The 17,424-nt window shown below is 35.0% G+C and overlaps 1 protein-coding gene across 1 annotated transcript in view; it reads right to left on the bottom strand.

Moving 5' to 3' along the window:
- The window catches only part of LOC113237360 (carboxypeptidase A2-like), a 38,597-nt gene that overhangs the window by 8,096 nt on the left and 13,077 nt on the right, over window positions 1–17,424 (bottom strand). The window contains exons 3-7 of the mRNA XM_026473785.1: window positions 15,798–16,057; window positions 14,519–14,728; window positions 12,436–12,622; window positions 11,485–11,635; window positions 4,894–5,083 (exon numbers count right to left, since the gene is read on the bottom strand). Of these exons, the coding sequence (XP_026329570.1) occupies window positions 4,894–5,083; window positions 11,485–11,635; window positions 12,436–12,622; window positions 14,519–14,728; window positions 15,798–16,057 (998 nt within the window). The remainder of the gene's footprint in view (window positions 1–4,893; window positions 5,084–11,484; window positions 11,636–12,435; window positions 12,623–14,518; window positions 14,729–15,797; window positions 16,058–17,424) is intronic.

Here is a 17,424-nt window from a genome sequence, read left to right on the forward strand (position 1 = left end):
ATGTACTTGGATTGTATATCGAATGTACTTTACATGATATATTACAGTTTCACTATATAAATGTACATTCACAGAAATAAGTTTCTTGATGGCTTTCCTTGTCGTCGCTAAAGAAGAAATAGTATGAAAGAAAATAATTCCAAAGAACTCGTTTGCAAGTTGCCGGCGGGTGAGCACAGTAAATGCCTAATTAGAGCCACTGTTAGTGACGTTGCACGTACATGCGCACGCGTCTTATACAGTCTTTTGCTATAAAAATAATAATAGTTAACGACTTTATGGTCCGGCGCACATATAGAGGTGTTTACAAGACACGCTTTTCCATTTTATACCGTAAGACAAAAGGAGTAAATTTTTAAGAATATAATTTAAAAGTAGTACAGTCGCTGACATTAATATTATTTGTCCGTCTATTTTAGGCACATATGCCATCAACACTTTTAGGCCCCATGTAGATTAAAATTCAACTTTAGATTAGGGGATGTAGAACAAAGTATGTGCACCCACACCAGCATCTGTATGTAACATTTATCTACATCACCCCGGACAAAAATAAATACATCAGCCTTTTTTTATGATACCAAGAGAGGGGAAGAATAAATTGTGAGCCTGGTGGTAAGCGACACGGCTGCTCATAGCAGTTGCAGTGCCACTCAGAACTTTAAATCACAAAGATCTGAGTGGCACTGCCACTGCGCCCGTTACCCTGAGACTTAAGTTAATTGCCGGAACGCAATAAAGCCCACAGAAATAGGTAAGGTGGCAGTACTTCTCTGGACGAACTTTTACACAAGGCGCTCTGCAGTTACTAAAACAAGTTAATAAGAAACGTGACAACACGTCCAAAAACGAGCCATTGGTCTTCTGCATTATATGTCAAGGAATGAATCCACTTTGTCATAAAAGGACGGAGGTAAGGCAGGTGCAGATTCCGCACGAACTTAGCTTTTAAGTTGGCATGCCACTGATGCTTCCCATGCACAATCATCTTACAAAATGTTAATTGTTCTTCCTACGAAAACACAGCCCCTACACAAATAATGCTATAAAACACTTAACAACAAGCATTTCATAATAAGCGACTAAATAAATTGCGTGTTTTAAGCAGTAACACAAGGATGACAAGGCTTTATGGACTGCTGAATCGTCTAAAACTGATTATGGTACCGATTACAATTCCTAGGCAGACTTTCATTTATTTAAAAAAATTAAGAACCAGTTACGCGGTCAACGATTTTCATCACCTGAAGGGGCTGTCGAAGAGTATGAAAAATATGTTTCAGAGATTGTCACGGAGGAGTGGCATAAATGTTTTCCAAATTGGTTCATTGGTATGAAAAAGTACATTAACGCTAACGGAAAATATTTTGAGAAACAATAAATTCATTTCTGACCATTTATAGTATTTTTTTCTTATTCATTCCGGAAACTTATAGTGCGCACCACGAATCACTTTTTAAAACAATAACGTGACCTATACCCACAGGTCTGTACGATCTCAGGTCCTCAACCCATTGGGATATATATGGGTTCATGTATATACCTATATGAGAATAAAAATAACCCTCAGTTTACTCAAGATCCTTAAAAAGTGCCACAATAGTTCGATATTTTTTTATTTTTTTTTATTGTATTTATTACATTTAAAAGTATTAAAAAACAAAACATTCCAGTATAACATAAACTTAACTAAGTTTTTCTGTATACCGCTCATTCGTCGTACAAAAATATTTCTATGTGTAGTGTGCGCGTTCGTACTCCTTCGTGTTGACATTTCGTGGTGTGCGTGAGTTCGGTAATATAGGGTGTCAATAAACTTAAAATTTTGTACATCCTACTGTTGAACACGGATATAATATACTAATTCTAATATAATATAATATAATACAATACAATATAAAATAATAAGTAATAAAAACTTTTTCGTAAGTATTAGGGGTTAAAGTATGAAATTGCCGTTTTATTGCAATAGGTTCTTTGAATTTTCATAGAATCTTTATGGTTTGAGGTTTTCGAATGAAACTTTTTTCAAATGGTTTCTGTGATTTTTTTTTTAAATTTGAAACATTTGAATATCGACTTTCAATTGTTTTTGTTATTCAATTTAGACAAGAAAGATGGATACTGCGAAAATTCGAGTGATTTTTGAATACGAGTTCCGACGCGGAACTAACGCGGCAGAAACAGCCCGCAATATCAATGCTGCGTTTGGAGAGGGGTCTACTAATGAACGCACCGTGCGATTTTGGTTTAAACGCTTTCGTGATGGAAAGTTCGACTTAAAGAACGAGCCACGAGGAAGACCGCCCACACAGGTGAATAACGATGAATTAAGAGAGATAGTGGAAGCCGATCCTAGTCAAACTACCCAGGAATTAGCGGCATGGTTTAACGTTACCTTACCCACAATATTGACTCACTTGCGTCAAATCAATAAAATAAAAAAATACGAAAAATGGGTGCCTCATGATTTGACTGATCTGCAGAAAGAAACGCGTGTTGAAACTTGTGTTGCCTTGTTGAACCGGTACAGAAATGAAGGAATATTGGATCGAATTGTAACATGTGATGAAAAGTGGATTCTTTATGATAACCGGAAAAGAAAAATGCAATGGCTGACCCCAGGTCAAATGCCACAACAGTGTCCTAAAGCAAAACTTACCAATAAAAAGGTAATGGTAACTGTTTGGTGGTCTCAGCATGGTGTTATTCACTATAGTTTTCTCCGATCTGGTCAAGCAATAACGGCAGATGTCTATTGTGCCGAACTCCGAACCATGTTGACAAAACTAGCAGTAAAACAGCCCCGACTCATGAATCGATCTTCACCATTATTGCTCCACGACAACGCGAGACCTCACACAGCACGAGAAACCATTTTGACCCTTCAGGAACTGCAGTTAGAAACCATTCGTCATCCTCCGTATTCACCAGACCTTGCTCCAACGGACTACCATTTTTTTCGTGATTTGGACAATTATCTACGTGACAAGAAGTTTTCTTCCCAGGAGGCAGTACAAAATGCTTTCACACAGTTTGTGCAGTCTAGATCGTCGGAGTTCTATCGCAAAGGCATTAATAACCTTCCCATTAGATGGCAGCAATGTATAGATAATAATGGCAACTATTTTGATTAAATAAATTTGTTAAAAATTTAAAAAATAAACAATTTAGATTTTCAGTACAAATCGGCAATTTCATACTTTAACCCCTATTATTATATGGAGTTAGTAAGTATTTAGTAGTTAGTAGTATTTATTAACCAAGTCAAGAGACGAACAAGTTGTGCGCCTGATGGTAAGTGACACGCCTGTCCATAGCAGTTGCAGTGCCACTCAGATCTTTATTCACAAAGATCTGAGGGACACTGCTACTGCGCCCGTCATCTTGAGACATAACGTCGCCTTACTTTCTCAAACTCGATCTTAAAGCACAAAGTTACTAAAATGCACAAAATGGACTTATTCCCATCTGATTCCCTAAAACCGATCCCCTGGGGATCCGTTTTATTTTAAATTATTTTCTACTCCCACCGGATTCCCAATGCAGTGGATCAAGAATATATATTAATATTTTATTTCCACCTATATCCTGGTACTTACAAGTTTATTTTTGGTAGGTACTGTGGTATAGTCAACAAGAAAATGTATATCATTATACGTGATAATCATAACATTAAAATAATAATTCCTCAATAAATTAATATTTGATTTCCAAACTTCTTCTTCTCTTAAGTCAAGAGGGGATCCGTTGGGAGTTGCAAAGTATAGAGATGATCAGATGGGAATAAATCACAAAATGGATTGTATGTATGTACAAATGTTGCAGGGTGATTTCACATCATATTTACACACTAGCTTTTACCTATTCTTAAAGTAATACATCCAAATTAACACCCTTGATAAGAAATTTAAAATAAAATAATCACTCTTATAAGATACAATTTTGAGAAAGTAAGGAGACGATTAAGTTGACAAGTCCCATGTGCCTGTAATTTCACCAGCACCCTTAACCTTCAAAACCGGAACGCAGTAATGCTCACGTTATTACTTGGCGGTAGAAATAGGTGGCAGTACTTTCCTGGACGAAAACCTTCACAAGGAGCTCTACTGCTACCAAAAAGAACCAGGTAAGTGCCAACAAAAGATATCAATGCAGCCACGACTTTCTTTGAGCAAGCGCATCCCAGTTAATGATATACATATGTATGAATAAGCATAATTGCTTGATGAGTTGATAAGAAAAAAGATATTCTGTAAGTTAATTATATTAGAATTTACAAGCTAAGTGGCAGTTTGCAGCTAAACTAACAACTCTATATTGCTTTCGTTTTTTACTACTAGTATAGTTACGGCGCTTACGCATCTATACAGATGGTAGATGAATCTGTGATTATTCTGACTGTACTATTTCATTAAGTAATTTCAAATTTTGCGATCCACGAAGGCTTCCACTTATAAATAGGACTACTAATTATAGGTGTCATAGAAAGCTTCTGAGAGATAATTCTAGGACTTTGTAGCAGCGTTTCTTTGTGTACAAGATAATGGCAAAACATAATTCTTGGAGGTGTAGAGGTGGGCTGGGTAAGCCATTGAACTAACAAGTGGTTACCATTGTAACAATGTCCTGGTTGCTGCATCCGCAAATCCATACTTGACGCATAAGTTGTATTATTAATAAAGAACTATTTGATTTGTCAGTGTTATTGACTGTACTCACTAATTTTAGCTAGTTTCGTTTATTTATGATAACACAAAAGTGACTATAATTGGCTACAACTCTCTCTAAGACGAGCCAACATTGTAATGCAAAAGAAGAAATATAATTACACTGTCAAACATTAATGTGAAAGTATGTACGTAGATTTACGTTTTACATGTATATACGTACCTTGATCTGTCCTCGGTGTTCGGCCAAAAACTCGGAAACAGCTCTAGTCTCCGGCTCGCTGAAGGGATGCGGTCCTGCGTAATTATCAGCACAAGGATCTCGTGAGGCATCCTCTTCCGCCCAGTGGTAGTCCCAGTTGCGATCAGCGTCCACACCCACGCATTCCGTACGACCCCAATTCCATGGAAACCTGTGTACGAGAATCCGGGTGATGAAGGGTCTAATAAAAGTGGAAAACTATAATGATGGTGTTTATAAAAGCCCGTGTAATAGGACTTTCAGACATCCCAGAACATATGCTTTTCGTACGATTTTTATGTTAGTTTTTGTTTTAACGAGTAACATTGCTGTTAAACAAATTGTAGGTAGCCAATATTAACGGCAAACAGGCGTGTAAATTTCACACTTATTAAAACTTGTTAAATTTCACGCTATGTTGCAAAATTTTAAAGATGTTTGTTATTGACAACTCGAATATTGATGTCAACAAAAAAGTTCAACGTTAATTTTATAGCCCAGAGTTATATTTATCAGTTACTTATATTTGCTTCTACACAGAATACGATTTTCGTTAGCTATGCATACGAATTCGCGGGCAAAGACTTATCTGTTATACGGTACCGTGAGAAACCGGAAAAGCTTGATCCCTCCGGCTCATGCCGTCGCATGATTGCTTGTACAAGCCCATATCGGGTGAACGCTATGACCTAACCTAGAAATTTTCTTAGCACTAAGACACTAGTAAAGACAAAGAATAAAACGAGCTTCTTTACTTTAGTCGCGTGCTAGTAAATGTTATCTAAATAGATAAAAAATAGTTTTTAATACAGTTGCTCAAAATGTGGCATTTTTCGTACTACAAATCGTGCCGAAAGTTGGATTTTTCCATAAAGATGGCTGATTGAGTATTAACAATGACGGGAGGTAAGTATTACGCGAGACCGTTGCGCGCCGCAACTAAATAGTAATTTTAATATGGTTGAATACTGGCAACAGTTGCCATTGTACTCTGAATTTTTATCAGACAAAGAAATAAAATGAGTGTTTTTTCGCAAATGTACTAAAAAACGTCGTTTCATCTCGCCTCTGGCTCGGGTCAAGAAGACTCGAGACTCGTGAATAATGACTAACTTTCCGCACTTGTATAAAAAATAACTAAACTGACTTCAAAACAGGAGGAAGTTCTCAATTCGACTGTATTATTTTTGTTTGAATGTTACGCGATCAATCCGACATTTGTAAACCGATTTCGATGATTGTTTTTTGTTGAAAAAGGTACCTCAGTAGTGGTCAAATTTGATGAAAATATGTGACGATGCGACCTCCTCCATTGTCATCCCACCTTTTTATCACCTTTTCTCTGTTTCCTGGCCACTTATTTTCAAATGTTGAGTTGTTTTTTAATTTCTTTGCCTCGTCATTCTCGTTTTGTTTCGTTCCGTCGTCACTCTCTACGTAATGTTTGAAGCGAGCACTTTGCTCGTCTTCATCACAAATTTTAATCTGTTTTTACCAATTTCCATTTTAAATCATGTGCCTATTTTATGCCATTATAATCTTGTAATATTCACACCTGTTGTAGCATTTAAGAGTGTTTTAGATATTGATGATGATGAGGGAGTGTTTTTGATATTGTATCTATATTTTTTACAATTTTTTTTATTACAGTCTATCTTTCACCTTTTACCCTGTACAATAAATTCATGTGGACCGAGTAATCTATTTTATTGCTGCACATTGGCAGTTTACAACCTTTTCAAATATCCCACCTCTAATTCTATACTCTCTAATAATACAATGCTTTAGTCCGTTGTTTGTCCATGATTGTTTTTTACCCCAGGTAAGATCTCCACAACAGCATTCCGTCGAAGAGATTCATCTAAAAATAAATACCGTGATGCTACCGAAACGTTGACGTTATTGAATCGAAACTGACACTGGCCCAAGCCTAGTGGCCGCCATTAAGGAAATAGAATAGAAGGTTGGTAAATTAGGGGATGAATCCGGTGTAAATCCGGCAAATGACGTAAAATTCCACAAACTTTTGAGGTATGTTATAATAAGTTTTAGCCGGTAACTTAGCTGTAGTACTTTTAATAAAAATAAAGACTAACATCCTGTGCGCATAATATAACGAACGCAAGGCAAGGTGCTCAAGATGCTGGCAGTATTAATGCTTCTGATCTTCCCCAAAAACATGGTCGGTGTGTGTACGTGCGTTCGTGCGTGCATGTGCGCGGGTGTGCGAGCGTCCGTGCGTATTTGCTTGTGTGTGTGTGTGCGTGAGAGAGAGAGAAAGATAATTTGTCTGTGTGTATATAATTGTACAAAGTATTATGAAGTGAAATATGCACATACTTAAATGTAATCTTATTTAAATATATGTAGCTTTCAATTTAAATTTAAACCACTGGTATTCTGAATGTTATTGTAGACAGATTTGATTGTCCTTTTTTTACATTATTTTTATAGAGGAAATCAACTAGCGCAAGTTGTAAGATATTTTGTTTTCTTTTGATATAACACAGAAAAATTCCTTCTATCTGACAGGATTCACTGACAGGATTATGTCTGAACGAGTAAATTGTATGTGTCTGTTATTAATTTAGGTCGTAAACATTCTTTTACAATAAATTTAAGTAATTTTCATTACGTACACGTTACGTGTTACAATTACCTCCTTCCATCACCATGTGATATTATTACTAACACGATCAAATATCATAGACTACCATCATTCTTATCAATTATCATATATCAGCAAACGTAGAAGAACACACACTGTCAGATAGAAGGAATTTTTCTTTGAGTTCGACAAAACGAAATAATGTACTTCGATTTTTGTATTAATAATTATAACAAATTAGTGGAGTTATTTCACAAAAAAATCTTGTTAGTAAAACACCAAGGTATTAAATAAAATCAATATTGTTTTCTTTTGCTTAATTTTACTATACTAACAAGTTTTTCATAACATAGCATACGAAGTGGTTCGACATAAAAGAGTTATTATTATTACTATATGTTTCAGACTCTTCTATCATCATCTTATAACATTAACTATAATATTTCGAGTTCTTAGGTTTTCGCGATTGTTACACATAGGAAATGAAACTATTTTTCCGGATTTACAATATTATTAGACTCAATATTAACTCAGTTCGATTTCAACTTTTTCCCGTACTAATATGGTTCATTTTGCTTGGGTCACTGGAATAGTCCGGTTAGGGACACTGGTTTTATTTCAAAATTTATCTTTTTACAAACGAAATTAAAGCCATTTGAAAAATATATATGGTATATATATATATATATATACGAGTAAGTGTTCTAATTAGTTCAGTTGACATAAAAAGAAATCATTGGTATATGTAAAGTACCTATTGAAAACAATGGTTTTCTTGTAAAATTTCAAGGTAAGTTTGTGTTTTTTTTTTCTTTTCTTTACTATATATTTTTTCCAGAGTGATTGATAGAACACTTTCACTGTTATGCGGAATTAAGCAAAGCTATTTAAGGTAGTGGGATTCTATTATTGCAAAAAAGTATATGACCAAGTTATATATCTCTTATAACCATTGACTTACAATTATATGGACGTCGGGTCCGTGCTAAAAAGTGTCCGAACTTATAGGCGTTAAAATCGTATACAGAGCGTCATTCACGCTTTAGTCTTCGTTTGTTCGACTGACAGCGAAGCAAGCAAAATTAGACAGTACTGCGATGACATTACAATTTAAATTCAACGTTTTAGCTTTTTCATATTCCTTTACATGTCACTACGTTTACATAGGTTGACTTGGGACATTTTTTTCGTGGTTTTTGTATTAGACCCGTCGTCCATTTATTTGTAAGTCAATGCTTATAACATTAATTTTAAGACATTATAATCATAAATAAATGACTTTAACAGACGGAACAAAATTAATATTCGTGTCATTGCTACTACTACATCCGTGCTTTTTAAGTAAATTTTTTACCTCTAATTTACGAGAAAAAAGGCAACGCTGTGAAGTAAAGTTTATTATATTCAAATAAAATAAAACAAGTTTCAACGCCAGAGTAAAATTCTACAGATTCAGTAAATTGTGAACTTAGTTACTCGCTAATTAACTCATATTTTCACTGTCTAGCTGTTTAAAATGTATGTAATATTTATGACTTATCACGAAGAAACAATTATTATTGCGTAAATGTGATTATTTCAACTTTCTAACTTCAGCTTTTACCTCACACTTTGTCAGTACTTGTCTATTTTCTCATGAGAAATCTTCTAAAATTGATTATGAACCTAATGAAATAAATAAAAAAATTACCATTTGAATTCTAATGATACTAATGTCTTTGTATGAGAAATTTTATTGTTGCAAATGATTTTACAACCTCATTGTAGATGTTTAAGATTCTTAAGTATCTTGATAGTTATTGTCGCCAACCGTAAAAACGAAGAAAAACAGTACGGTCTCGTTTTCTAATTATCTTTTTGGGGAAAAACTTTTGTAATATATAATTTAGAGATGTCGCTTTCACAGGAAACCAGACGCTATTTGAACATTTACCGAGTGAGATAAGAATCTGGTAAAGACATACTTTCTTTGAATTCCGTAAGGTATGACAGGTACCTACTTCTAAGGAGGTCAATGGACATTTGTAAATTTTCTTTAGTGAAGCATGAAATGTTTTGTGTGCCCGTAAAATTTTTTCGTAAAATTTTGTCGTTGTTTTAACATTGGTTATAAAGTTGAGAAGGATATGGAAATTGCCAAGAGAATGATTTATTATAAAGTTTACTCGCTCTCTTTAGCTCCAACCCCACAATGCAACATATATTTTATATGGTACATTTAACTAAAAAAACTTCGTCTAGGGAACTAGTACCGCCTTATCTATTTCCATCGCCAAACAATTGAGCAATTACTGCGTTCCGGTTTTGTAGGAAGTGCTGGTGAAATTATAGGCTCGTGGGATTTGTCAACTTTATGTCTCATGGGTACTGTGGCAGACAGTGGCAGTACCCCATAAATGTTTGTGAATGATGTGCGCTAACCATCAGGCGCGTTCGTTCCATCACGATACATCATATCAATAACAACATATAAATATATTAAATAAATATTAGACAACATCACATACATAGCTCGGATGTCAAAATAAGTAACCAAAGCACTTGTTTTATAGAAATCGGAAACAACGACGGTATCTCAAACACTCCGGAGACAATAAAGACAAATTAGGCTGGGGATCAAACTCGGGACCTCAGAGATTGCGACCATAAAACTGGTATGCGAGCCACTCTACCACGGAGGTCGTCGTACAATATAATTTAAAATATAATTTAAATTTATGAGCTATAGAAGACCAAAAGTTCTCATGATACAACACGTCAACCAATTGTGCTTCCAAAGTTAAATTTACATTGCCGGGGAAGTTTTCGTCCCTTTTCAATCTGCCGTCGGCTTCTGCGTCGGCGATGGAGGGAGAACATCATGCCCTGTGATAGTTTGTAGTGGTGTTCACATTAGTTGCCCCGGTTCAAGGTGAGCCGTCGTTTCAACCGCGTTGGGTTTTGTGAATGCAACAAGTTTCTTACCAATTCGTTCTTATGGATAAGGAGGCGGGCTTCATAATTTTTACTATAGTTCTTTATTTCTTCTTTGATAGTTTGTATATTCAAATATTCATGTATCTCAGTACTCCTTATAAAAAAACATGGTGCACAAGAAATAGTTCTCAGTATTATGTTCTAAAATCTCTGCATTATCTCGAGATTTCAGTTGGTAGCTGATCCCGAGAGCTCTATTCCATAAGTTCAGATGGATTTGATGATGCACTTATACACGAAACGCAATTAACTTTATTTCAATTGTGTAACGTACAAAGTACCTATACTTCGTTGTTTTGGCATTAGACGGAACTAAATATGTTGGGTCTTTTATCAAGCACCATTTTTTATCTTTACATACTTAATCTATTTCAAAGACTTGCAATATAAAAAACTTAGAGAAACATAAGCTCTAAATGTTAAATGGAAAGTATTTATAAAATAATAACTTAATATCGCCTGTGAACCGGCAATCGGTACTATCTCAATTTTAACAACTGTACAGAATGAAGAGCAAAATCTGATTTATTAAATAAAAATACGTAGCTTTTAAATACTTTTATTATACATGTATGTACACTACATATTTTTATTTAATAAACCAGATGCTATATAGGTGATTATTTCTTTACCTGTAAAGTTGTCAAAATTATGATAGTACCGGTTGCCAGTTCACAGTCGATGTGTTGTTTATAAATAGGTGTCATTTGCCATCAATTATCACGATGTTTTTTTCCTTTACCGCAATTTCTTGTCTGAAGAAAAAGGTTTGCGATTACTGTTTCTTTATTAACAGGTTTTCTAGTTCCAAAAAAAACACTAGCCAAAAAATGTGTCGCGCGTCTTCGTGCCTCAATTTCGGGAATTCTCGTAGATACCATATCCTATCTAGTTAAAGTTTATTATGCTATGTTCAATTACGTTTCGCTTCGATTCCGCGGTCAACAACATGGGTAATACAGTGTATTTGTATAATTTAAAAGACTCACCATCCAACATAATAATCATCGGCGCGATCGCTGAGTCTCGATCGGGTTTTCATCCAGAGGCGGTCGTGCGTGTGCGAGTGCTCGTACCCGTCCGGATTGAGTACAGGCAGGATGTAGAAGTCAGCCTGCTTGAGCACCTCGTACTCCGAACCTAGTTATAAGAAAGTGATAGCTATTTTACTTACTACGTAGATGTGGTTGACCTTTTTATTTTTTAATGACTTCAAAGAAAGGAGGAGGTTCTCAATCAGATTGGAAAATGGGTACCTTAGAAATGGTCCCATTAAAATTGAGGAAAACATTCCACCGCTAAAGGTGGCAAACTAGGCGATGAAGGACTTTTGAGGTCGGTTTTTTTAGTACTTTGTACTAAGATTATTTTTTATAATATCAAGTTACGAGACGAACAAATTATGGTAAGCTACCCGCCTGTCCATAACTCAAGTCACTCTGACACAAAGTCTGAGACAAGTCTAATGAGCGTGTAATTTCACCAATACCCTTACCCTTCAAAACCGGATTGCAGTAATACTCATATTACTGTTTGGTGGCAGATCTTTGCGATTTAAAACTCTGCAACTGCTATGGACAGGCGTGTCGCTTACCACAAGGCGCACGACTTGTTCTTCACCTCAATTAGGGCTTCGTCACTTGCTTAAGGTTAACCGATCAGTGCCTACTGCTGAGTGTACCGACGTCGGCACAAGCGCTCCTACAAGTCTTTAATTTATGAGCATTCGGTTTCGCATGACTGCACACGGCGTGTAACGTTATTTTCACCTCTCTGAGCGGGTACTTAGGTTCCCTTTTCCTCGTAGTAAGTGCCTAGTGTCACTAGTCAGATTTAGTAGGCTATTATAGCGTAGGTATTTTCGATTTTGCGTGAGAGTAATGTATTTGTTACGTAGTAACTATTAAGTAATCTGTGACTTGGTATCATAAAAAACATACCTAATCCCTTTTCGCCTTCAACGAGTGCGTGTATCATCCAGGTGGCCACGGCCGGCGCGATCCATTCCCGTGCATGTACTCCACCATCCAGCCAAACCGCGGGTTTCATATGCGAGCGCAACTTCCACTTCTTCTTATTATCTTTTTCATTCTCCTTTGCCTGCGTTTCGTTTATGGGTAATGATATCTAGAAGTTAAATAGATAATATCAATTTCCTACTAACAACGAGGTGGAACTTTTAATTAGACGATAAGTTAAAATACATTGGTACAATGAAAGCTTAAATACTAGAAACTAAAACTTAGAATTAAATAATATCAATAAATTGGGTCCACGCGCCATGGTGCCCAAAATGCTGACAGCGTTTTCCCTTTGTATTGCTATGCTAATACGTTGGGCGAGGTAGCTACCGGCCCTTAGGTTTCCTAGACGTCTATTAATTTTTTGAATAAAATTTTGTACAGATGAAGAGCAACGGGACCCCACAGCCAAGAGTTTCGACTCCAAAGGACTGAAATACACACTAACAACTACCAATCCGTTATGGTTGTAGTTACTAACGACCTCCATGGTCAAAAGCTTGCTTGGTCCGTGACTTGCACAACGGTTTTCATGGTGTCGTCTTCATCTCAGAGTCCCGGGTTCGATTCCCGACCGGGTCTATGCAGAAACTAACTTTTATATATTGTTTCGGGTCTGAGTGTTTATTTCCGATTTCCATAACACAAGTGCCTTATTTACTTACTTTGGAATCAGTGCAACAGAAATGTGGTGTTGTCTTAATATATTTACATTATACAACTGGAATTTCCTATATCGACGACCCCACCAAATAAACGTGTATGTAAACACACCATCTTTAGGTCCCGTGTACAAAACGTATATATTATGTAGTGATTCAGACCCAGAGAATAGTATTTCTATGATTCATGATCACGTAAATGCCCAGTATACTAACATTATAATGAAAATTCCGCATCCAAATTCAGCGCTATATGTTCTATTATTAGGGTATTTAGAAATAGTACATTGTGTTGGCGGTAAATAAAAAAATCATGAATGAGTTTATTAGAAGCCTGAAGTCGAGGGCTGAGGGCTTTAATGACTGGAGGTTTGTAATTTTTACCGCCCGTGCTACATACAATGTTTTTTATGACATTTGTGAGGAAATAGATACAACGATAATTTATTTTTTTTACGCATAAATATCGCTTCACGACACAACATTTACACATTTTCAAATGGCGGGCTTTTGTTTTTTTTAAACAGATTGCCATTACGAGTACAATTCGAACTAAAATGTAATAAAAGGCACAGACGCAAGAAACCACAATGTATTAGATATAAAAAAAAATAGTTTCCAAATATTAAAAATATTGCAGGATTTGAATTCATAAAAATAAATTTATTCAAATGTAGTTACTTAAATAGCAAATGTTCCGTTTTTTAAACTTTAAATTTATGCGAAATACATGTTCAGATTTATCGAGCATAAAACTTTTTGCTTAACCTTAACGTAAAAAATCCGTAGGGCGATAATGTAATGAAAAAGCCCGTGGGCATAATTTAGACTTTGCCTGCATGTCATAACACTATATACGAGCAAATGTGATGAAAAGTAAGTTTTTCATGCAAAACTGAGGCCATACCTACTTGTTTATGTACGGACAACAGCACATCAGACTACACATTTTTGTTCGAAAATCGCCTCCAGTGCAACGGAACAAGATACGTCAATGTGTAGCTTGACGTGCTGTTGAGTGTACATTGGTTTCTCATTCTTGGTTTAGAAGCTTTATTTTACTGATTATTATGATATTATGGATATTGAAGATAACAGAGGTGTATTATTTTATTTCTGCGTAATAGAACATTATGGCTTGTTAAAAACATGTGTAAAACCTTTTGCACATTTACATTGGGGAATGTCTTTAAGCTATTGACGATTTGACCAAAAATACTTAAAAATAGTTTGAATGCTTCTTTGCCAGCGTACTACCAATTGGTAATTACTTAGTTCCTTCTTTTTTTCGAAAGGCTATTATGAACTATAATAAGCTGTAAACAAAATAAGATTAATACCTTAACAGCAACCAAGGGCAGGCCCTCAGACGATCGTCCCAACGGTATAAGCTCTACAATATCAGCATGAGAATGCTGCAAGTATTCCAGATAGCGAAGGATATCCGCGTACCGGTGATACCGTCGCCACGTCAGTGGATGACCGCGAATTTGCTCTAATTCGAGTCGCTGCTTCTTTGATAGTCTTGGATTTTCATACGTTATTGCTTTCTGTTGGAAAATGACAAAATTGAAATACGACAAAACGATACCTCCAATGAACGCTACGCTTAATAAAACTTAATTTTTTGATCATGAACTCTTATTACGATTCGGTTTGGGACCTAAAATGAACGTTGTGAGACAGCGCTACATGTAGTGTATATCACCATCCCGCTTTTTTGTCATTACGAACCTATACTGAACTGTAATAAGAGTTCATGGTAAGGCCCCTGTTCTATTTTTTGTTTTGTGTTTCTTTTTTTTTCACGAAATTCGTATTTATGTTTTTATTCGAATTTTGTTTTTGGTTTCTTTATTTTTTTTAGATAATTTGAGGAGCATAATATTAGTAAATAAATATGGCTGTTTACAAAATTAACAAAATATGACAAAAAATAAATACTATGATCGTATCGAAAATAACCCTAAAAATTACAAGGAACGGATAATTTTGATATGTTATTTAAAATTTGCAAAATAATTCCAGTTGAAAAAAAATTTTTGCTTTCGCAAATATGACAAGAATATTCAAATCATTAAGAATTAAATAATTGAGACACTTGTATTTTCAAAAGTTTGATTTACTGGTACGGTTGGTGTGATATTAAATATTGTAATGATAAATGAATTTAAATGTATATTTAATTTACAAAGAGCAACCCCTACAGTTTCTTCCTCATTCTTCTCAGGGGAATCTGCCTTACGAATGAGCAGAACAGTTTACATAGTATGATCTTAGAGTATGATGATTTCAACTGTAATTTGCTGACGTATAAAACAAAGATTACTTTCACTATGACTTTGACTTTGGTTTAAACCTAATACAAAGGTAGAAACAAGCGCTTAGAGGATTTCGCTTCGAAAAGGAATAGTGGGACAGAATTTTGAATATTAAAGAAGAAATCGGATCAATGATTTTTTCTTTGTGTTTTTTCCATCTTTGTATCAATAATAATAACAAACTAGTGGAGTATTTTCACAAAAAATAGATGAATATGATTGTCTGACCTTTGGCATAAAACTTTGTGCTTTCTTTAATGAAATTCAAAACAAATTTCTACATTGAAATTTCACTTACCTGTAAATCCCATATAACAACATCAAAATCTATCTTGGAGGACTTTAAAAAGTCCTTAACGTCAGCCAAAAGGTCGGGAGGTACAAGAATATCAGTCGAACTATTGAGTGAAGGTGGTGTCCACCACATCAACCCCGAACCTTGACCTTCTTCCTGGAGGTCCAGCATCTCATGAACTTTCCATTGTACATCTGGGTATGCTCTCAGCAACTGATAACCATTGTAGTTCTTTTTCAATGGCTTCTTTGTAGTTTTTTTTTCTTAAATTTAAATCAGATTAAAAATTAGTACAGGAAACTTTAATTAAACACATATACAAGAATAAAATGTGACGAAACATGAAGTGTCTGTTATAAGGGATGGTTTTGTAGAAAACTGTATATTACCCAATACTTTCTAGAAATAAATTTGTATTGTAATTTTAAGTAGGTGACACAAATCAATTAGACAAATCAAAATGTGATTTTTTAGAATCAGTTTTGCGTTGTAACGACTAATTCAATGACAGCAATTTCGAAAAGCACCCTGCGTAGTAAGTAGCATACGTAGTTGAAATTAAATATTTATTAACAATGATATTCACAGCTCCAAAACGCCTTTTGAATCATTCATGAAATTAAACAGTAAAGAACATTTTTTTCAAAAAGAAGATATTATATTATAGTAAAATCATAAATTAGGTTACACATTGTCGAAATCGAAATACTGATTACGTTAAGACAGTTCAGATTTTAATTTAAATCTGCCCAATGTATGACAGGTGGCTTAAATTTATTCCTTCATAATAAAAAGTGTTATGACTCACAATTACCAGCGGACCTGGCACTGATCTCTAGGCTTGTATCGCGGGATCCAAAAATGGAAAACAACTTGATTTCTAAGCATATGTGTAGGTAGTTATCTGTGAAGGTCTGTGTATGAGTACGCAAGTGATTGTGTGTGTTAAGCGATTGTGTGTTGTTGTGTGTAGTTACGTGGAAAACCTAGAGAATAATATTTTTTTACTATGTCCAATAAATATTTCGCGCCATTGGTGTGATCATGGTGTAATACTGCCACATCTTCAAAGTGAAAATTTTTGAAAAGAGAAAGATTTTACGAACGAAATTAGTCGATAATCTTTTTATTTAAAGAGTGCTGCTAAAAGTCTCCGTGTGTAACAGCTCGAAGAGTTATAAAATTTCACATATCGCCGTTATACTGGAAAAAACAATTATTTCACAAAATATCGACTTTGTAATAAATGCAATTGAAATTTCAACGACGACTATTTCTCATGCATCATCATTATCATCATCACCCCATGTTAATTTTTAACAGATAACTCTCCACATTTCATGTTTTACCTAAATTTGAAAATGTTTGCATTTAATATAAGCAATTTTATCGCGTTATCCAATATTAAGTCATTTTCTGTGAAAATTCCAGATAATTGGTTTTCGCAGTACAACGACGATATACATAATTTGTTTCATATAATTCGTATTATTTTTATGACTTTCAAGTATTAAAAGAACTTGTGATGATCACATATGGCTTTATTTATACCAAGGCTAAGATTTCGTAATTAAATGTTAGTAACAGATGAAAGATGGCGTTTGTAAAACATAAATTTCCTTAGAGTGCT

Source organism: Hyposmocoma kahamanoa, unplaced genomic scaffold (assembly GCF_003589595.1).
Source record: "Hyposmocoma kahamanoa isolate Upper Pololo Valley unplaced genomic scaffold, ASM358959v1 93, whole genome shotgun sequence".
Lineage (NCBI taxonomy): Eukaryota > Metazoa > Arthropoda > Insecta > Lepidoptera > Cosmopterigidae > Hyposmocoma > Hyposmocoma kahamanoa.